The 22,033-nt window shown below is 54.2% G+C and overlaps 1 protein-coding gene across 8 annotated transcripts in view; it reads right to left on the reverse strand.

The window, feature by feature from the left end:
* The window catches only part of NPHP4 (nephrocystin 4), a 107,993-nt gene that overhangs the window by 13,997 nt on the left and 71,963 nt on the right, over nucleotides 1-22,033 (reverse strand). For 7 of the 8 annotated variants that reach the window (XM_019746702.3, XM_088790066.1, XM_074334187.2 and 4 more), the window contains 8 exons: nucleotides 20,565-20,672; nucleotides 19,140-19,291; nucleotides 18,789-18,980; nucleotides 18,143-18,330; nucleotides 15,056-15,216; nucleotides 10,257-10,437; nucleotides 4,694-4,819; nucleotides 1,160-1,371 (listed from right to left, as the gene is read on the reverse strand). In XM_019746702.3, the coding sequence (XP_019602261.3) occupies nucleotides 1,160-1,371; nucleotides 4,694-4,819; nucleotides 10,257-10,437; nucleotides 15,056-15,216; nucleotides 18,143-18,330; nucleotides 18,789-18,980; nucleotides 19,140-19,291; nucleotides 20,565-20,672 (1,320 nt within the window). The remainder of the gene's footprint in view (nucleotides 1-1,159; nucleotides 1,372-4,693; nucleotides 4,820-10,256; nucleotides 10,438-15,055; nucleotides 15,217-18,142; nucleotides 18,331-18,788; nucleotides 18,981-19,139; nucleotides 19,292-20,564; nucleotides 20,673-22,033) is intronic. The other variant, XM_074334191.2, reaches the window with a different exon arrangement.

Genomic DNA, 22,033 nt, shown 5'->3' on the forward strand with positions numbered 1-22,033 from the left:
TATTTAGAAATCCAATTACTTCTCAATTCACTGCTGTATTCAAGATGAGGTTTCTGAGCTGTAGACTTCTCTCTCAGAACACATTAAGTAATAGGAAAAGAGCAAAGTAAGAAGAATACTACTGCTAACAGCAACACTGGCAGCCTTCCTGACTGAGCACGTGCCGTGTGCCCGGCCCAACCACGGAGGCAGGCTCGCCTGAGTCCCCAGGCGACGCTGACAGTCGGCTCCAGGGGCCCCACCCTCAGCAGCTACACGGCCGGGGGGACCGTACACTGGGGCCCGGGGAGAAGGCCCGTCCTGACCACGGCCACACCAGCCTCCTTTCAATCCGTCCCCACAGCCACAGCGGCTCCTCCGCAGCCAGACTCTGCCCACCGACCCTACTCGTGCCACCGGCTCAGTCGGCGCCCTGGGCCCATCCTCTCGCATGTCCTCTGCTTTGTCCGTTAGACTAACAGTCTCTGCTGGTTCATTTATTTCTGCCTCCCTTTCTACACTCCACACCTGAGGGTGGGAGCCCTTCCTCACCCACTGTGACCCGAGGGCCGCACACAGGTGACCACTGACCGCTGGCACAGGCTTTGCCCCTGAAGAAGGGACATCGTCTGTTCAGACACCTGCCTTAATGTAAAGGGTGATCTCAAAAGATTTCCCCCAAGTCCCCTTGGCTTCTTTATTCTGTAAACCCAGAAGGTACAACCATTCTCTCCTCCTATTTCTAAGTTGCAAAATATTACAGAGTCACATTTAGATTTTCAGGCAAAATTGGGCATTTTTCTGGTCAGAATGATGACTCTGATAGCCCAGGATATAAGAAGCCGGTCCTAGCTTCACTCCTCAAACCTTAGGGACTCTCAGAATCCCCTGCAGAGCTTTCTTAAAGACTGGGGTCCCAGGATCCCCCAAACCCACTGGAAACAGAATCTCCAGGGGTGGCGCCCAAGAATTGCTTTTCATCAAAAGCCCTCCAGGTCATTCTGACTCGAAAACTTCTCTTGGGGGCTGAAAAGTCCAGTTCTCTTGCATTCCCCAAGTAGGATTTGGGAGGAAGCGAGGCCCACGCAGGGCAAGAGAGACGGGGTTCAGGCTGCTCCCACTCAGTGACCCCTGGTCCCACTCGGAGCCGGGGAAAGCGCAGAGAGGATGGCGCACCCACCAGCAGGCTGGTCCTGTGGCAGCCGAGCCCTCCTCCGGACTCCTGCAGGCGCACGGCCCGCATCCGCTCCAGCTTGCGCCTGCGCACGGCGTCCGCCTCTGGGCCGGATCCCTGGTGCCCCTTGGCCCCAGGCCGCGAGTGGGTGAAGAGCAGGGCAGCCAGCTCGCTGTCCACGTCGGCCAGCTTCTGCGCCTGGACCACATTTTTCACAGCTAGAAGGTTCAAAGCGGAAGCAGAGGTTAAAGTGTGGGGATCTGTTTTCTAAGCAGACGTGGCAAGTGGCTACGAGTCTCCCAGAGCCACCTGACCCAGCGCGGGGCACAAAGTGTGCTGCTCTATTCTGCATATTCTAAGGTTCTGATGAAGGTGGTGATTATACAACCTGGTCTCCACAGCGCTCCTCCTTTACCAGCCTCTCACTAAAAGGAATTCGGATCTTGGTCCTTAGACCAAATTTATTATAATCATACACCACCAGGTGATTTTCCAGGGGAAACAGTCAGTGCTCCAGCTCAGGTTCCCAAGGTGCCCCAGGGCCCAGTGACAGCCTCCCCAGGACGGGTGACCCTGCTCCCATGCAGCCCCTCCCGAAGCCCCACTCTGAGCTCTCAGGAGCACCGTCCCTCGGGTCCTCAAACACACCCTGGGTGGGGGTGTCACGTGCCCCAAGCTCAGACTGGGAATCAGGGGCTCTGACAGTTGTGCCGCTGGGCCAGAGACCCAGGCCCGTCAGGGCAGCTAGAGCTCAGACCAGGCCTGACTCCCGAGCTCACACCCTCCACTCTGCACCCAGCTGCCTGTGGGTGTCCTGGGCCCCAAGGCACCGTCTCCTGGGAGGGGCTCTATTCAAACCCTGGACGCACACAAAAGCCATGTAGCAGACAAACAGAAGCTGAAACGGGCCAGTCAGGCAGAAGAGCTGCATTTTCTGCTTCCGTCAGTGGCTGCGTCAGTAACAAAGCCACGCATGGCCCATGCCACATCACAAGCTGACCTGTGAGATTCCCAAAGAACCACACAACCCAGCATAGGCAGGCACGGGAGAGAGAGCACCCTAACTTAGGACCGGGCCCTTCTTCTCAGCCATCCCCAGAGCCCCCGGGAAATCAGCACCAGCCTGAATTCGGCCGGCCTGGTACCTACTCTGTCCTCGTATCTGCAGTCTCCTAGGGCTGTGCTCCACAGGGTCGTAAGGCAATGTCCCCCTACTCACCCACCTCTTCCTCCGTCATCGCACGTAAACAAGTGCTGTTTCCAGGTTCCCTGCCACCACTCTATTTTAAAGCCGTTAATTGCTTTTCTGATGCCATGAGTTGGTGTGGACGTCTTAACAGGCCGCCCAGAAAGAGCATTCCCCGTGTCACTGGGGTGCAGGCGTGCTGGGGTGGGAGGCCCAGTCTGGATGGGTTGGAGAGCCAGGCCCGCAGTCCCCAGGGGAGGGGCAGGGGAGGAGCCAGGCAAGGCTGGGGGTTAGTCTGTGAGATCACAAGATCATGTGTTCAGATGCATCACCCAACAAACGACTCCCAGATCTGAAGTACCAGAAACACGACTCCAGAGTGACTGTGCGGCCACACTGCTGAGCCAGGGAGCACTTAGACCTTCGTAAAACTGCACGACTTCCCACCTCCACAACCTTGCCCCATGGGGGACGACACAGGCCTTCCAGTGGAGCACCTGTCCTCCAGAGGCCCGTGACTCCCTCAGCAAGCCCTCACTGCTGACCACTCCCCCGCTGCCCGGCGGAGCCCCTGACCCACCGGGCCACACGCTTCACGAACACTCTTAGCCTCGGTCCTGGAGCACAGGACTCCTCACTCTGACTCTCCATCCACTCTCGGTGGGCAGAGGGACCAGCTGGGGATGGAGAAGCCCTGGCCTCAAAGCGAGAAAAGCACATTCTAGTTCAAGTTCACGCCCCTTAACCACACAACCAGCCAAGTCACCTGGCCTCTCTTGCCTCGGTTTCCTGACACTAACATGAGAAAGCTGGCGCAGACAGACTCAGCCTGCCTGGATCACGGTCACGGACACTTCTGAGCATCTGAGCGCACAGGGCCCCGCCCCAGGGGAACGTGCGAGGACCCACAAAGTACTGGCTAGAGTTTCAGGGGACTCGTGGGACCCTAGAATCCTTCCAAGATGGAACCAAAGGCCTCCCAGGTCCAACCAGCCACAGCCCTGGGACTCTCTTCCGGAGCGGAGCATAGGTTCAAGGTCAACAAAGTCAGATGGCAGCAACATAGGAAGCTGGTGGCATTGTGGGGTTCACTGCAATGTGTGGGGTTCACTGCAATGTGTGGGGTTCACTGCAACGTGTGGGGTTCACTACAACATGTGGGGTTCGCAGCAACGTGTGGGGTTCACTGCAACGTGTGGGGTTTGCAGCAACGTGTGGGGTTCACTGCAACGTGTGGGTTCACTACAACGTGTGGGGTTCACTGAAAGTGTGGGGTTCACTGCAAGTGTGGGGTTCGCAGCAACGTGTGGGGTTCACTGCAACGTGTGGGGTTCACTACAACGTGTGGGGTTCACTGCAAGTGTGGGGTTCGCAGCAACGTGTGGGGCTCGCAGCAACGTGTGGGGTTCACTGCAACGTGTGGGGCTCACAGCAATGTGTGGGGTTCACTGCAATGTGTGGGGTTCACTGCAACGTGTGGGGTTCACTGCAACGTGTGGGGCTCACAGCAACGTGTGGGGCTCACAGCAACGTGTGGGGTTCACTGAAATGTGTGGGGCTCACAGCAATGTGTGGGGTTCACTGCAATGTGTGGGGTTCACTGCAACGTGTGGGGTTCACTGCAACGTGTGGGGCTCACAGCAACGTGTGGGGTTCACTGCAATGTGTGGGGTTCACTGCAAGTGTGGGGTTCGCAGCAACGTGTGGGGTTCATTACAACGTGTGGGGTTCACTGCAAGTGTGGGGTTCACTGCAAGTGTGGGGTTCACTGAAATGTGTGTGTGGGGGGCGCTACTTAACGGGCACTTCCCACTTTTCATTCCAATGACAAGTATTTTATAGTCAGGTCTGTGTGTCATTTTAAGGGGACAGGAAAACTTCCCTGCTGTGAAAAATATTTTCACCAAGCCCAGGTCTCTATTTCCCAAGCTTCATAATTAGTTTATTCCTCCCCTTCCCAACACGGGGAGTTTCAAATTTGTTTTTACAAATCAGTCTGTGTTCAACCTGACCTTCTCTTCATTCCCTCTTCCCCTGCAGACGAGCAGCTAACGAAAACCAAATGCCACTCATAGGACTGTCATTTCTCTACAAAACAGCAGCACAGGTGGCTTCCACAGAGCCCAGGCTAGAGCCTCTGATGGCTGTGGTGAATCGAGGTGGCCCACAACTCCACTGGCAGCCACCGCTCCGCCCTCAGTTCCAGGGGGACATGGACACCACCACACATGCTCACACGTGCGCACACACACACTCACAGCCTCCCCCATCGGTTTGCTCCATCCCACCCCCACGCCAATCACACCCAGCAGGACCCACCCACTCACAGGTGCAGCATCCTGCCTGTCACTCACGTCTCAGGCCCCCACGCGTAAGTAGGCTGCCTCCCTCGAAGTGGCTGGCTCCGTCATTCGAGATGACCCGCGACCTGGATGGTGGCAACGACCTGGAATCTCTCACTCTCTGTTCACACAAGTGACCTACATTAAAAGCAGAAGACAGTAAGACATTAATAGCACACGAGGGTGACGAAACACATCCATATGCTTCCGAAGAGGCCCGGCTTTCACGGCCCAGCCGCACCTCACCGCTGGCATCCCCACCTTCCACTCCTGTCCGAACTTGCAGTAGAGAGGTGCCAGGTGAGAGCTTATGCTCCTCCGACCTCCCTTCTCTCTAGGCTCCCACTCCCTCCTTCCCGGCTCTGCTTCCCAGGGGAATGAAAGCTGGGTGCTCAGTGTGCGCCTCACTTGTCCTTGTGTCTGCCCAGCAGCAGCAGCCCCACCACCACCACCACCACCACGTGCCACGGTTCTCACACTCCACACTCGACCTTCTGAATAACACACTGTTGAAGGAAGGCTTCTGTGCACCTGTGCTAACATCTGGCTCCAAATGCATCTGAAGGTACAAGAGCCTCCACAACCTAGCCTCTTCTCACGCTGTTTCCACAGAGAAGCCTTTGAAGGGAGGAGACGCTCGGCAGATGGAGTCACGCCCAGAGCCAGAAGCACCGGCGTGCGTGCCCAGGGCTGACCGGAGGCAGCGCCCGCGGACTGGCCAGCATCTGAGTGTCCTGGGGGGAATAGGAAGTGTTTGTCCACAGAAACGCTTCTCCAGAGGACGGCATCCTACCTTGGTGCCCACGGCCTCTCTGCGTGGACGTGGCTTCCACCTTGAGGTGAGACAACACACAGCTAAGGAAGTCGCATTCCGAAATGAACCACACAAAATGCATGCTGCTCATTTCCGGTTCCTGCAGGCAGGGAGCATCCTGGCGAGCCTGCTGGGAGCTACCAGAAGCGCCTGGTTCACCCTCCCTGCTCAGCTCAGCCTCTTCTGCTTCCTCAGACCTACCTGCCGCTCCTGGCCTCATGTCAGGTTTAGCACCTGCCGGCAGGCTTCAGTTTGCCAGGGCAAGCTCAGTGCTGGGCTGTCAGCACACTCATCTGCCCGCAGGTGTGATCTGTGTCTTCTCAGTGACAAAGGCGGTGTTTTTGTGCCCAGTTGCCTGAAGGAAATGTCCCTCTCTAGACCGGCCTGAGCTGAGGCTGGACAGGGAAGTGCCATCCTTCCAAGGGAGGTTAGGTTGGGTGGTCTCTGAGCTGCTCCAAATGGGGCTGCCCTCTCCAGACCTCAGGGGACAGCAGCCGGGTCCTGCAACTGCAGCTGGAGGCATTCCCCCAAAGCCTAGTAAGGACAAAGGCCCAATCTGGGGGTGGGGAAAGGCCCGCTTCAGAAGCAGCAGGCTGAAATCATCTGTGGCCAAGCGGTAGCCATTTGTCTGACATGGTTTCAAGGCTGGTGACAGATACACAGAGAGCGGTGAGCGTTCTCCTCTCTGAGAACATCCATGCTCGTTGTCTGTAAATTCCTTCAGTTGTCTTCAGTGTTTTCTGAATCTCAGCTCGTGCTGGCCTTCCTGCGACAGAAGCCTGTCTTGTCACCTGCCCTGCGTCAGGCTCACGGCTCAGAAAGCAGCCCTGGCGATGCTGCACTCTGTCAGTGGCCTCCCGCCACCTCTCTCAGGGCCATCACCAACAGGGCAGAGGCAGGAGCCTGCTCAGAGCCGCCCCAAGGCCCAGGCCTGGAATGCTGGCTCCAGTCCCCTGCCCACAACAAGCTGAGAAACCAGCCTGGAGCCCAGTTCTGCCTGCCTGGCGCCCATGCCACCACCCCTGGACACAGACGGCAGGCAGGGCTGCGTCATCCCACCCGGCCAGTGAGTTCCCCACTTCCTCTGCCAAGGCCAGTGACAAGCCACCAGGTCTCCCTGGGGGAGCCTCAGAGCCAGTCCTTGCAGTTACGCCCCTCCCCTCCTGCTGTTCCTGTTGGCACCTCAGTCTGGTCACATGCAGTGGACAGCAGCGTTGCCTGCCCCACCTACAGGTCTGCTCACCTCACAAAGACACAACCGCTGCTTCCCCTCGCCACCTCGCCCAAGCGCCCGCGACGCTCCCACTTCAGGCTCAAGTCTCCTGGTGGACACCTACGCTTGCCGCCACCACCTCTCCCTCTGGCCCTGCCTCTGAATCAGAACCACCAGAAACCCTCCTCTGCTCCACACGCCACCCACCCACAGAGGCCCCCATTCTCTCGCGAAGGGTTCTCCCTCTTCCCCTGCAGGCTGAGGCTGGTAAGTCTTTGGCCAAAACACATTCTTCTTGTCCCCCTGGGACCTATTTTTGACCCCTGCCAGCAGCTCATCGTCATAGGATTGCGAAGCTTGTCCCGAAGGAAAGAACCAGGTGTCAAAACCCAGACTCAAGGACGCGCTGCTTTAACACCTGACACCCGAGAACTGCACTGCAAGGCCCAGGGGCTCCCAGACTCGCTCACCGATCCACCCGTGAACCTTCCCACCAGCCTGCTAGGTCACTGTGGTCACTGCTGGGACAAACATCGAAACAAGGAAGAACCGGCAGAGTCCTTGAGGAGCCCCCGATCCGTGAGAGAGACGGAAGAGCAAACAAGCAGCACGGGGCACGGACAGAAAGCCTGGCCGAGCAGGGAAGGGACAGCAGCCAGCCTGCTCCAGGCCCAGTAGCCAGCCAGAACCGCCCCGGGTCTCTCGCACCTCCCTGCTTGCCACATGGAAGGGGCATGACACACCCCTAGCCCAGGCCCTCTGTTTCTGCCACCAGCTCAGAGGTGATCCGGGCTCCTGGCTCTGCACTGTTTCTCACACATCAGGGGGCATGCGTGGGCCCATAGGTCTTGGCAAGCTCTCTGCCTGGTCCCCAGGACCCAGAGCCCAGTCACCGGGCAGGTAGGTATGTGCCACCCGCACTCACTGTGGGCACAATGGCTTCATGCCACACCGAGGGAAGCTGGAATCTCCTGTAGCTCGTCCATCCCTTAATCCGACGGCTAGGGGTCCCTGCTAGGCAGGCGAAGCCACCTTTGGTCCCTACATCTAACTGAAAGGAGCATCAGCCTATTTTAAGCGTCTGAGAGACACGTAGAAACCAAGGTGAGGCTCTGGTCCAGACACTGCAGTGAGGCAGGTGACCGGCGTCCTTGGACCTTGGGCTCTCAGGACTGATGACCATCACCACAGCGTGTGGGACCAGAAGGACCACGTGGGCCCCTCCCAGACAGACAAGGGGCGTCCCCAGGTTTCATGACCACCTCTTCCTGTATTTGTATTCAGAGTCCCAGTCTGCTTAGAAGAAGGGACAATAAACTAGACAAGCTGAGTTTACATGTGCACAATGACTCCTGGCCCTGTGGGGGCAAGGAGGCTGCATTTATTCAGGGTGCCACTGGCATTTGAAAGCGCTGCGGGTCTCGTCCCCTTTGGTGAGACTGAAGGTTATAGCTGGGACCAACACACCTGCTAAGGGAGCCGAAACCCTTCAGACACGCAGGGCTCCTGACGCAGCCACACACCTGTCCCACACTCTGCCGTGGAAGCAGAGCACGGCACCACTGTCTGACCCCAAGCCCTGGCGTCATGGTCTACACCAGCCGGACCTCCTTCAACCCTGAGAGCAAGGGTCCCTGACCGTGAGCCAGGGTCGGGGCCACCCTGCCTCCCCCAGGGAGGACCCTAGGGGGGGCTGCACATACAGTGACAGTGGAGCTCCCAGCAGAACCATGCTCACACGGCGCAGCCAGGGTCACTGGGAGCACAGAACAGAAAATAACTCAGCTCCTGCGACGTCCGCATGACGAAAGACCACTGAAAGAGCTGCAAAGGAGGCTGTCGAGAGCGTCAAAGAGCTTGTCTGAACCAAGAAGCCACCAAGCACGGAGAGTCACGCGAGACCTGGGGCAGACCCACCTCCCGTGGCCTCCCAGCTGATCACGCACCGCGAAGGCAGAAGGCAGGAGCGCTGTCCGGGCCGCACCGGGCACGGTAACGCTGGCCTGGACTCTGCCTGTCACCCTCAGGGCTCACACAGCCACCACCCAATCTGCTGCTTGGTGCATACCAACCCATTTTATAAAGAAACAAAAGCCACAACACTTATTTTTCAAGAAACACAGAATTTACAGGGGAAACTGCAGTGCGGCCGCACCGGGACGGCGTGGGGCGTGCGGCGTGTGTCCTTTGGTCATCGCTCCCCTGCACACGTGCGGCACCGCCTCTCAAGCTGGGTGTCTCAGACTCTCTTACCCACGAGCTTATCTCTCCCTTGCAGGCAAAGTATGAAAATGACAATTTAAGATAACACATAATGGCGCTAATCTTTCTTCTGAAGATAAGATTTTAACACCCGGAGTCACTGCACATTTGTGGGCTGGTGAATTAAATACAAAAATAACCAACACACTCTCAAAAGCAGAATGCTTCCTGCAACTTCCTCAGTCCTATGAGCTTTTGAATAATGCCTGCTTCTCACACGTGGCTCATTTATTTCTCCAGAACCTAATTGAGTTTTGCAGTTTCCATATTGTCTACTTTCCAGGCGCCTCGGATCCCACATTTGTAGACAAGCAGGCAGAAACCTCAAACCCGACTTAATGAGCTGTGTGCGCTCCTGCTGCCCCCGCTCTGCCCGCCTCCGTGCTGTGGCCCGTGGGACTCGAGCCTTTAAACTCAGGCTGGGTTCTGAGGAATGGAAAATCCCGATTAAGCGACAGAGGTTTGAGTCCCATCCAGACAGACACGGCTCCACAGCCCTCTAACGGCTTGGTTTTGTCCAGCTTTCAGTTTTGCCCAGAAGAGCTCCAGTCTCTCCACAGCCTCGTCAAAGGAGACTGTGGCTTTGTCACCGGCCCACAGGGGCTCGCACTGGCCTTCTGCCCCGATGCGGCCTCAGTCATGCCTCCAGGATGTCCATCCCAGCCATGGGCTGCCCAGTCCCTGCCCACCCTGCACGCGGGAGGAGAAAGACCAGAGCCTCTCGAGCAGTAACTGAGGACACCGTGTGACGTCCGGTCAAGGCTCTCAGCTCTAACAAGTGTGCCTCTCTGCTCCCCTCCGCTTCTCTGTTCCCCAGAGAAGCACACTTGTTAGAGCTGAGAGCCTTGACCCCAGGCTGTATGGAAGCTCAGGAATCGCTCTCTCTTCTCTCCTCTGTAATGAGGCAGTTCTGTGGGCTGATACTCCCAAGGAAAATCTCTCCTGAAACCGGTCCCTTCCTTGAGGATTGTCACAGTGGTGCCCCAGGGACAGCACCAAGAAACAAAATGTGGGCAAGACCTAGGCGACTAATGATCCCAAATCCTGATCACAAATCAGAAACACCAAACAACTGGTGCCAGGACAGGCTCAGTGGTCAAGTACAGATGCCCAGTGGTCAAGGGCAGACTCAGTGGTCAAGCTACTAAGAGTTTGTCTGAATTCCTATGAGTATGTGATGCCCACAGTGTGGCCACTGCCCTGAGGGAGCTCATGCTCCAGCTGGGATGACGAGTGGCTGCCCAGGAAACGACATGAGACCAGACAAAGCCACCGGGGACTCTTACCCACGTTGGCCAAGGTCAGGTGCAGCCGGCCCTTCACCACCGTGTGGACACCGATGGGCTTGACGCTGCCAAATCTGGTCACGTCTCCACTCACCACCATCGCGTCCTGTTCATATTCGGTCGCCACAACCTCAAGCTCATGCGAGACCTGCACGGCTGGCCGCCCCTGGCGGAGGAGGTGCTGCGGAGAGAAGGGTGCCAGTCAGGGCGGCCGAGGCCGAGCCCACCTTCTTCTGAAAACCTGGGTCCTGGATGCAGGGTCTTTTCCACAATTCTTTAATGACGTGCAACCCAATTCACACACTGAGTGAATACCAGGGATACACAAGTGGGCCTGGGAGCCACCCTCGTGGGGTCTCCTCTGTGGGGAGACAGATGAGACAGAGCAACAGAACAAGGCAGGGGACATTGGGAAGAGCCCATCTCTGCGTCAGTGAGGGTTCCAAGGTCTGAGCCGGACCTTCCTATGGAGAGGGAAGGCTGGGGGGCACGCCAGGCCCGGGGTACAGAGTACAGAGCCCCCTACCCCAGGGGCCGGGAGCAGAGGGCTTCAATATGGCTGAAAGATGGGCCACAGCGTCAGAGGAGGGGCTGTGAGACGGCTGGAGCCAAATGGCCAGGGTCTCCACGCCAGGCCTGGGCTGGTCAGAGCGGGACAAGAGCAGACCCACACAGTATCAGGACCTTGCTGACCACGGTTTTTCTCGGCTAATCTAGTTTATTTAGCCCGTCAGTCCTCTGCGAGAGCCAAGGGCTACTGAGACCCACAGGGGAATGATGGAACCACAGGTCACCTCCGGGCCCAGGTGGGCTCCTCTTCCTGTGAGGCCTTGGGAAAGTCATCTGACTTCTCAACTAGCGCTTGTTGCATAACCAGAGCGTGGGACCACATTACAAGCATCCAGGATTTTGGAATGCTTGCACTGCCACAGCAGCGACAGAGCCTGCCCCAGGAGTGGAGGTGCCCAGATCTGACCCCTGCTCGTGGGTCTGGGGCTTTCAGCTGCCTTAGGCCCTGCTCGCGTAGCAGCGCTTGCCCACATTCCCACATAACCGTACCAAGTTCATGGTTCAGAGCCTCTGCAGCTGGACTACACACAGACCTCCTCTGGAGAATGGCCGATCAATGCAAGAAGGGACCCCCAGCCATGCCAGGAAGCAAAGAAACACCAAAACAAACAGGTATTGCTTCTCACCTGGGACACTGCAAAGATTTGTTTAACGCTACGAGGTACGATCAAACAATACAGTAAATGTTTAAATTAAAAAATTTATTACAGGGCCGGCCCGGTGGCTCAGGCGGTTAGAGCTCCATGCTCCTAACTCCGAAGGCTGCCGGTTGGATTCCCACATGGGCCAGTGGGCTCAACCACAAGGTTGCCAGTTCGATTCCTCAAGTCCCACAAGGGATGGTGGGCAGCGCCCCCTGCAACTAAGATTGAACACGGCACCTTGAGCTGAGCTGCTGCTGAGCTCCCAGATGGCTCAGTTGGTTGGAGCGTGTCCTCTCAACTACAATATTGCCAGTTCGAGTCCTGCAAGGGATGGTGGGCTGCGCCCCCTGCAACTAGAAACGGGAACTGGACCTGGAGCTGAGCTGCGCCCTCCACAACTAACACTGAAAGGACAACAACTTGAAGCTGAACGGCACCCTCCATAACTAAGATTGAAAGGACAACAACTTGACTTAGAAAAAAGTCCTGGAAGTACACACTGTTCCCCAATAAAGTCCTGTTCCCCTTCCCCAATAAAATCTTTTGGAAAAAAAAATTTTATTACAGTAAAAGACACATTGCCATTAACCCCCCTCAAAATACTCCCCCTCGCTTCACACACTTATCCCATCGTTCTTGCCACTTTCTCAAGCAGTTCTGGAGTCCTCTTTTGTGAGTGTCTTTAGTTGCGCTGTCGTGGCTGCCTTGATGCCCTGAATCGATCGAAAATGTTTACCTTTCATGGTGATTCTGACTTTGGGGAAGAACCAGAAGCCACACGGTGCCAGATCAGGTGAATAAGGTGGATGAGGACACACTGTGATGTTTTTATTCAAAAGAAATTGCCGGACCAGAAGTGATGTGTGACAAGGAGCCTTTCCATTATGATCACAAAATACGGTGAATGAATGCTGCTGCCGAGTGCCATCCAATGGAAAGGCAGGGATCTTCAACATGGGAAACGGCGCATCGAACCTTAGTCACAGTGTGTGACAAGTTTCAACCTGTTTGGTGTAGTCAGTCGGGTGTGAGCTACGGTTGAGAGAAGGTGTGTTTTAAAGTGTGCTATAAATCATCCTCCATCATGACAATGCTCCATGTCACACATCACTTCTGGTAACGGCAATTTCTGTCAGATAAAGACATTATGGTGTGTCCTCACCCACCTTATTCACCAGATCTGGCACTGTGCGTCTTCTGGCTCTTCCCCCAAGTCAAAATGACCATGAAAGGTAAACGTTTTGAATGGATTCAGGACATCGAGGCAGCCATGACAGCACAACTAAGGACACTCATGAAAGAGGACTTGCAGATCTGCTTCAGAAAGTGGCAAGAACGATGGGATACGTGTGTTAGAAGCGGGAAAGTGTGGGTCGGGGTATTTTGAGGGAGATTAATGGTAATGTGTCTTTTACTGTAATAAGTTGTTGTTGTTTTTTTATTTAAACAGTCACCGTATTGGTTGATCAGACCTCATAATACCTCATGAAGGCTCGAGTACGGAAGGCAGCAGGTGCCCTCATCTCGGCTTCCAGGAGGAGCAGCCTTGCCAGCAGCCGGCTCTGATGCTGAGGCTGTCACATCGACGCTTCTGAGAAGTTGTCACAGTTCTGAGTCAGAACTGTGCTGAAAGCCTGGCTCTGCTACTGTTACTGTGACCCCAGGGTTGGGCTGAGGACACGGTCAGTGAAGCGGAGGAGCAATCAGGCGTGGGTGGCAACCAGCACTGTGACCCTATCGAGGTGACACTGTCGTCAACCCCAGGAAACGAGCTCTAGATGTGAGAAAATGTAACATCAAGATGTTCCCGCAAAGGTTCTAACAGGGAAAGAGCACCTGAGTGTCCAATAGCAGGGGACAGGTGAAATGAGCTATGATGCACCAACGTCTGGCAGAAAATAAATCTGTCAGAGGCTAAAGACAGCACCTTAACTATCTCTGGATCAGGGATTACAGGGGATTGTCTTTTCTTAGATAAATTATCCCTCTTTTCTATATAAATTTTATATTAAGGAATTTTTTATTGTTAAAAAGTAAAATTTAATTTTAATTTACCCAAGTCTGTGCCAACAGACTTAACAGTGTTTGCTTAAGATCTCGTCGTCGAAAAAGAGATCAACTAGCTCCCCCTCCAGGTGTGGCAGCTCCCAAGGGACACGAGGGCTCTGCTGAAATGAGCAGGACTGAGGGTCCCGAAGGCTCCACAACAGGGGCTCCCATCTGCCCTCCCAGTACCCCCTGCACTGCCACCAGCATCCCTGGGTCCATCTGTCCACTTTCCTCATCCCTCCCTCCACTCATTCACCTCATCCCTCTGTCTGTTCGTTCTCGGCCATGCAGTGCCCACTGTGGCTTAGGGCCATGCAAGAGATGGACAGTGGCCATCCCATTCCCACCCTCCAGGACATCCTGGTCAGTGTGGGAGACAAGCAGTAGACACAATGACCCCATGGGGCCTGAGCCATGGCCCAGGCGGGGACTGAGGGACCAGGATGAGCTGACACTGCTGTCCTCCACACGTGTGGGCCCCCACCCCAGCCATATGCACACTGCCACCCCGAATCCTCCCAATCCCCTCAGAGGTGGACATGAGTCCCTGGGGGCGGGGGAGCACAGCCCAAGTCAGCCATCAGGTAGGGAGGGGAAGCCGAGGAGGCAGCGCCCCGAGGAGGAGGACATGGTGTCGGGGGTGGGGGGCCCACACACGCAGCCTGGCCATCACGGTACAGGAGCCATGAGCTTGTCATGGGGAAGGGGTTTTGGGGAGCGAGGAGGAGGAGCCCGGACCTGTAGGTCTCGGTGATGACGCTGCTGCTGAGCGGGCTAGGCTCAGGCAGGGAAACTGAGGCGGGGGGCGGGGGTCTCGGCTGACACCCAGAAGGAAAACAGCCACGTGGGACTGAAGACTGGATGAAACTGAGAGACTCAGGAGCGGCCGGCATGGTGCTGTCTCCTCTCCACCCCGCCCACGGCTGGGAGCAAGACTCTCAGGCCCTCACACTGCGTGGCCAGTGGAAGTGGCCCCAGTGCTTGGCCCAGGAGCTGCCATGTCAACTCTCCATTGACCGTCTGGGACCCCGGTCACAGAGCAGAGAAGGTCTGGAGAGACCCCAGGGCAGAACCGCATGAACACGTGCCCTTAGCTCCAGTCTGAGGGGAAGGGGCAGTTCAGCTGGAGGAAGGAGTCAACCTGATTCTAACTGGAATGAGAAAAGCACAGCTCGTGTCACCAACGGGCATGAAGTCACATTTTCACACCCCAGCCCCTTCCTTCCACACCGACGCCAACCTAGGTCCTCAGGTAACGCGGCTGACCTGGCGCTGCTCTCAGGGACCCCACAGCGTCCGCATCGACGGGGCAGAAGGTGACGTTACCTGGGCATCTGTGCAAATATGACCCAGCATCACAGAACGCAGAGTCCATGAAAACTTTCCTTTTAGGAAGGAGACCGCTCGGCAGCGTTTTGAATTTGTGAGCTGGAAGCCCGACCACCGTCCAGCTGGACGACGGCCGGCACCGCGAACAGACAACCTTCTTGGGAGGACAGTCCACCCCGGCCGTGCTCGGCCTGCAGACACTGCTACCTTCATCTGAACGGCGGCAGATCCGATGAGAAGCAAGGAGTCCCCGTCCCAGACGTCCACCTGCAGGGTCTGCACGGCCAGGTAGCGGCTGAACCAGCGCCTCTCGCCGGGTTTCAGGAATCCGGGGTCCACCAGGTACCTCAGCTGGAAGCCGGGGGAGCCTGTCCGAAGAAGCCCCAAATGAGCCCAAAGGCAGCTGGAAGCATTTATCATCTTCACACTCGGTAGAGATTTCTGCTCTGGTCACGATTGCTAATTTCTGCTTCCATCATAGCTACAGTTCAATACACACATTCATCAAAAACAGCATAAAATATCCAAATTAACAAAATGAAGAGTGGTGTTCAGAAGACCACATGTCTTTCCAACATACACGATAAATTCCTCCCAAAATAAGATGTACGGTTTCCTCCAAGTCCTTGGGAAACAGTCCACGCTGGGCAGGAAGAACAAGGCCCCGACAGGCTGGCCAGGGACTTTGTTCTGCTGGATGCACAGGATTCAAGAGAAATCAGTCAACATCTCCTGTCAAAACTGAGATTTCATACTCACACATGCAGAGCTCAGCACGCGCCGCAGAGGAGGCCCAGAACCCCCCACCCCACCCCCCAAACACGGTGCAGTATAACGTCTGTCCATCCATCCCGCCCACAGGCTCCCAGGCAAGAACAGCTCATGGGCTGGAGGCTTTGGGGAAAGGAACAGCGCCTGAGGTGCTCACCCCTTCCCATCTCTCCTTTTCACATTTGCCCACAGGAAGAGAGGGTGCTAGGGTCCCCAGCTCTGCCCCACGGTCCGAGGCTGACCACTGCTGTCGGCCCTACTCCGCCTGCAGCAAAGTCAGCCTGGGGGTGAGCGCGAGCAAGCACGTGTGGCTCTCAGAGGGACCACATTCCCACAACAGCTCTGACTCTGGACTGATTGTGACCTTCTGACCTTGGACAGGGAAAGGGCAGTACCTTCTGCACCCATGACGCCTCACGCCTAACTAGCTGGCTCGCCCTTCCTGTGGCTTCTTTGTTGTCTCAGCATTTCTGCTCATTTTTAAATTCCTCTCTTTCTACTTTTATTAGGTTTGTTCTGTGTGTTTTTTCATCAAACCTCTTGAGTTGAACAATTAGCTCAGCATTTTAGAAGATATTCTCCTCTCCCAATATACACATTTAAAGCTGTAAATCTCCCTGTAATTGCCATTTCACTTGTATCTCGTTAGCTTTGAAATGCAATGTTATTTTGTCATTCAGTTTTAAATAGTCATTTCTATTTTGATTTCTTAATTTACCTGTGGAATAATTAGAAATATGTTTTAAAATTCAAAAATACTCAGCAGTCTGGACCCTTCTGGGGGAGGCAGTGATATTAATAGAATTCTGTCCCTGTGGCATTACGGTCAGAGACCGCCATACAATTAGACCTGATGTAGATTTTTTTGGTCTAAGGTGACACCTGCTTGGTGGCCCAACATATATATATTTGAATGAGCAGTTTTTATAAGTTTCAAAGGATGCTTGAAAATAACGCATACTCTCTAAATTTGTGATACAGGTTTTTATAAGATCACCTTTTTAAATTGTATTTTGTATATAATAGCTACTAATTTTTCCTCCTTGATCTATCAATTTACTGAGAGAGGTATGTCAAAATCTCCTATGATTGTAGGTTTGTCAACTTCCTTATAAAGTCTGTTGATTTTCCCTTTATATTTCAAGGCTGTGTTTATTAGAAGTTCACAGATTCAGAACTGTTTCTTTTCCTAGTGACTTATTCTCTTGACTGTTATTTAATAAGCTTCTTTATCCCAGCACTGCATTTGCCTTTTGTCTGATGTTACTATTGTTAAACTACTCACTTAATATTTTGATATGTCTTTTTGCACCTGTTACTTTCTCTCAAAAGGCAACAGAGGCTCAGATCCCAGCTCTGTCCCTTAGAAGCCACGTGACTAGCCAAAGATGGGACAACTGACCATCTGAAAAAAAACAACAATATATTTGGTATGTTTCAATCCACTGCAGTTTAAATCCATTAGATTATAATGATACCAGAAAAGAAAAGGGGAAAAAAAAAGCCACTAGTCCCATCATTAAAAGATGCTGGTAAATGTCTCATTATTTTGAAAACCAGTAAATAAAAGTGAAGAATCAAGCATTTTGCTACCTTTGCTATATGACAGCACCTCAAGGTAGCCAAGAAGTTGGGGAGGGGAAGTGTTTCTTTACGGAGCATTCCAGCTGAAAAACAAAGGCGGTGTTCTAGAACTAAAACGTCACCACTGTGCAACGTCGCGTGACAGAATCAATCTAAGTGGCAGCCCTAATGGCCACTGACGCCGCGTAACAGAAGTAACAGGATGTTGTGCCACTGCAGAACTGGTGTGTGCACCGCAGGCTGCGGACGATTCTTGCCCCAAACAAAAAGCACGCATCAGCTCAGGCACTGAGATCTAACTACCAATTTACAGGGAAACAGGGGATGGAGGAACACTGTCCACTTCACCACTAGGGTGTAAAACCAACGTGCAGACTGTGGGAAGCTCGAGGGGACAAGCAACGTGGTTACTTCAACAAATAAAATGAAAAACAGGGCTGGGGACGGGATGGCAGCTACAGAGAGAGAGAGAGAGAGAGAGAGACGTGAGAGTCATCATTCCAACACGTGTACCTTCTGAAGCTATTGGGAAAACTTTTGTATTGGCTAGGCATTTGATATTAAGGAATTATTATTAATTTTGAGGTGGGATAATATTATTGAGTTTAAGTTTTTCAGAAAAGACTTAGGTTTTCAAGATATACATAAGGAAATGCTTATAGATGACACTATATACTCTCTGGGCTGTGCTTCAAAATAAGCCTGGTTTGGAAAGAGGTCCGGGTGGGGATACAGCAGGTAACTGTGGGGGCACTGGCAGCGGCTGGGTCATTCCAGTGTTCTCTCAAATCCTGTATATGTTTGAAAATGTGCCTTGTACAATATTTCACTTGATCTTAGCCAAAAGGCCAAGAAGCGATGCCTTGTACAATATTTAACAAGGAAACTGACAAAGCTTAGCCCCGGATTCCTCATGGTCGCCAGGGGCACAGCTCTCACCAGCATCAAAGGAGCCGTCCTTATCGATCAGAACCAGGATGTGTGACACGGGGCCAGCGCTGCTTTGCCCAGTCTTGTCCAGCTTGACCAGCTGCAGTCGCGGAGTTGTCGTGGGCGGGAAGCGGTAGAACTGGAAGGTGAAATACACAGTCTGGGGCCACGGCGTTCCCTGGTGGTCCTGGGGCACCCTGAGTGCAACAAAGCTCCGAATGAATCAGGTACCACAGCAGCGAGCCGGGCTTCCGGGACCCACTTGCAGGGGGGCCACGGGTAAGACACTGCCTCCTTCACCCACACAGACAGCTCTCCTGCGACCTCGGGGAGCCCGCCGGACATCACCCCACTTGAGGTGTGGCTGGAGACCCTGCTCTCAGAGCCACACCCATACCTGAGAGCTGGCCAACGACATACTGTGCCCGTTTTTATTAAGGACCACCGACAACGGGGCAAAGCAGGTTGTACAGCATTTAGAAATGGCTGTGGATGGGGCCGAGCCAAACCAAAGTAAAAACAGATGGCATCCCTTAATCTAATGAGCCTGAACATAGAGAGTGCTGCCAAGTCAGACCCACACAGGACTTTTTCTTCAATGCAAGAAATGAAAAAGCCAGGTAAAGAGTAACAGACAGGAGATTCAAGAATTTACCTGCTAAAGGCAAGAAACTGCAGCACTATTTCGTTGCTTTGTAGACAATCTGATTCTTCCTTTTGAGGGTTGAATTTCACAGGATCTGTGGGATTTACAGCTTCGACTGGTCGCTTACTGGCATCCAGAATCTCAGGAAAGCCGGAGGACTGCAGAAGCACCATTGAGGCTCGCGAGAGCTTACTTCCAGAGCTGAGACAGAAAGACGGCCTCAGCTAGCGTGCTCCGGGAGAGGGCGGGCAGAGACGTGGGGCCTGGAAACCCGCCTCTCCGGGGAAAGCCTGCTGTTCAGAGAGCCAAACGGTCTTGGTCACACAGCATTGCCCGGGGCCCCCTAGGCCCACCCCTCACCTCCTGGTCTGGGCTCCCACGATGATCGGTGCATGCACCGGTGCAAAAGGCAGCTCCTGCAAATGTTCAGCGAAGGACGTTCCTGGGACCGAGGACGTCTGGCTCAGGTCTGCTTCCAGGTGAGAGACCCTGCCCTCCAAGGGGAGCTCCTGCTGGACAACACGAGGCCCCACGTGAGGCCAGCAAGGATCCCCACCTGCGACCAAGGGCGCTCGGATGTGGGGGCTCCTCAATGAATTGCCTGCGTCGCACTGTCAGCGTTAGCAACTAAAAACACAGGAGGCTCAGCTGCATTTTCATGTCAGGAAAACAATGAATGGTTCTAGAATAAGTATGTCCCATGTAATATTTAGCTTATACTAAAAAGTTATTGTTTACCTGAAATATTGTTTATCTGGTCCTGTATTTTATGTTGAGTCGAAAAGAAAAGCAATGAGGAAGGAATCGTCCATTTTACGAACAACTCAGTGGGAAGACAGGTGATGCCTGAGAAGGTGAATTGACTTCAAAACCATGTTTATGAAACAGGAAGATGAAACCTCCTTCAACACTGCATGGCAGACTGTGCTACCGAGCCCCTGGCTAGTGTGTACAGACGATTCTCTTGTCCCCATGTCACTCGTATTACGCCTTCCACTGTCCTCCAAGGCAGGAAACACATGTCTAAATGAAGAGCTTGTTTGGGCATCCAGAATGCTCTCTTTCAAGCTTGTTTCCCGACCTTTCTGTTTTAGTTCTAAAGGAAGAGCACGTAAGCGGAGGCCACCCCAACACGTGTCTCAGATGCCAATAAGAGACGCAAGCTCTTCATGAACCCACAAGCCCCAGTTACATTCTAGAATAAGCACTTCAGGGCACCTGAGTGCTTGCAAACAAGTAATTACACGGAGCTACTTTTCCTCCGTGGACTTCCAGCACAAGACTGGAGCTGAACCACTTTGCAGGGGAACCAGCCTGCTTTTGAGATCAAACTCTGTGTGAATTCCCCAAGGTCAGTGGAAACACAGGCCTATTTGGGGCCATCAGCTTCACTGGAACGCAGGACAGCGGCCCTCACTGAGTCTCCTTCAGCTGCTGACAGCAAGGAGAGTCCTGCAGAGCTGGCGGCTTGGATCAGCTTCTGTTTTAATCTCTGTGGAAACTTAACTTTCTCCTCCATGTGCAGAGAGCTAAGGGAGGTGCAACTCTGTCTTTTCAGACAGAGCAAAAGTGTAAATCAAGCAGCTCCGAGACCAAACGCTCCTTGGGCACCAAGACAGAACGGTGGCAAATTTCTGCCGCCTGGAAGGTCCCTATGCCCATATCGCAGAGAGCCCACGGTGGTCTCAGTCACCTAACCAATGACCAGTGTGCTCATAAAGTCGAAAGACTTCACGGAAGTCAGAAGTCTGGGGCAATGCCTGGAGGGACGTGGGGTGCACTCACCTCGTGGGCCCAGGAGGGTTCAGAGCCGTCGGGCTGCTGTGAAGCCAGTTTGGCCGAGTGGCGCCAAGCTGGGGACTGTGGGGAAGCTGCCAGCTGGGAAAGTGACAACTGAAGGGAAGAAATCTTGTGTGAGACGATAAAAGGCACCCCAATAATGTCACGAAGGCCCTCCCACCCATGCTGGCACACTCATTGAAGGAAGGAGGACTCTGGATGTGGCCAAAGAAAGCAGCAAGGTCTGCCATCCCCTGGTCAAGCTGGTCTGGACCCCAAACCGCTTCTGATTTCTTTTATTTGAATTATCGAGAGAGATGATTCTGTGATCTCTCCTAGATTGCAGTACTTGAATCTAGCAAGTGGAGGAAAAGCAAGTGGAGGAGGGTAGAGGGGCAGGGAAGCCAAGCTCCCTGCCACTCACGGGCGGGAGGGCTGGCTGGTCTTCACCTCTGTGGGTCTCACCTCCATCCCTGGACTGACCATCTCCCAGACCCCTTCCGGTTCTGACCACCTGTGCTCCTATGACATGGGCCGGCACGGGCTCTGGGGACATTCAGCTGGGGAAGGACTCTCCAGTCTGTCCCTTCATTACCATGTGACTGTGGGCAAGTCACCTAACCTTGTGTGCCTCGGTCTCCTCACCTGTAAATGGGGATGATAATAGTACCTAAATCACAGGACTATCGTGACAATTAACTGCAAAGGGCCTGGCATGGTACCCGGCACATGGTAAACCTTCTGTGAATGTTACAAACTTGGAAAATGGACGCTGCTATGAAAGGATGGTGTGGAAGGATGAAGGGCCCACGATCCACAATGACCCATCCATCTCTCAGACTGCGGGCTCTGTTTATAACATGCACATTATAAATGGGACACCTGCTGTCAACAATGGCAGTTGGCCCAAGGCAGGTGCTGCTACAGAGGACTCAGTATGTGAAGAGGTGTCCAAGAGACTGGTGAGGGGGTGCGGGTAGCAATGGGGGATCCCGGCAGCATCTTCAGGAGGCAGAAAGGATCTTTAGAGACTGTGTGGCTCCCCGTGGAAACTGCTGGAGGGAAAATGCTGGGACAGGCTGTTACTAAACATGTTTCCACAGGGGAATACATCACTTCTGGTCCCGTTTCCAAGCTGCACGGCACACATTAAAGCTGCTTCTTGGGCACAGCCTTTGATACTGAATTATTCAACTTTTCTAGAAAGTCAGTTTCCAGGGTGATGCTGGCAGACGAAGTCATCAGGGGGACAAGCCAATTGTGACCTCGTTCACATTCATTCCAGAGGGGCAGCTGTGTCAGCCAGCCAACGGCCAAGCAGCCCAGACCCTTCCTTCCCACGCAAGGACCCTGCACGCGGACACGTCTGCTCTCTGACAGGTGGTCGGCAATGAGCCAGGCCACTGCTGCGGCCCTGTGTCCCCCAGCACCTGCTCCTGGGCCTACAGGCCCACTGGTACCCAAGGAAGCCGCGG

Source organism: Rhinolophus sinicus, chromosome 14 (assembly GCF_057876585.1).
Source record: "Rhinolophus sinicus isolate RSI-liver-muscle chromosome 14, RSI-T2T, whole genome shotgun sequence".
NCBI lineage: Eukaryota > Metazoa > Chordata > Mammalia > Chiroptera > Rhinolophidae > Rhinolophus > Rhinolophus sinicus.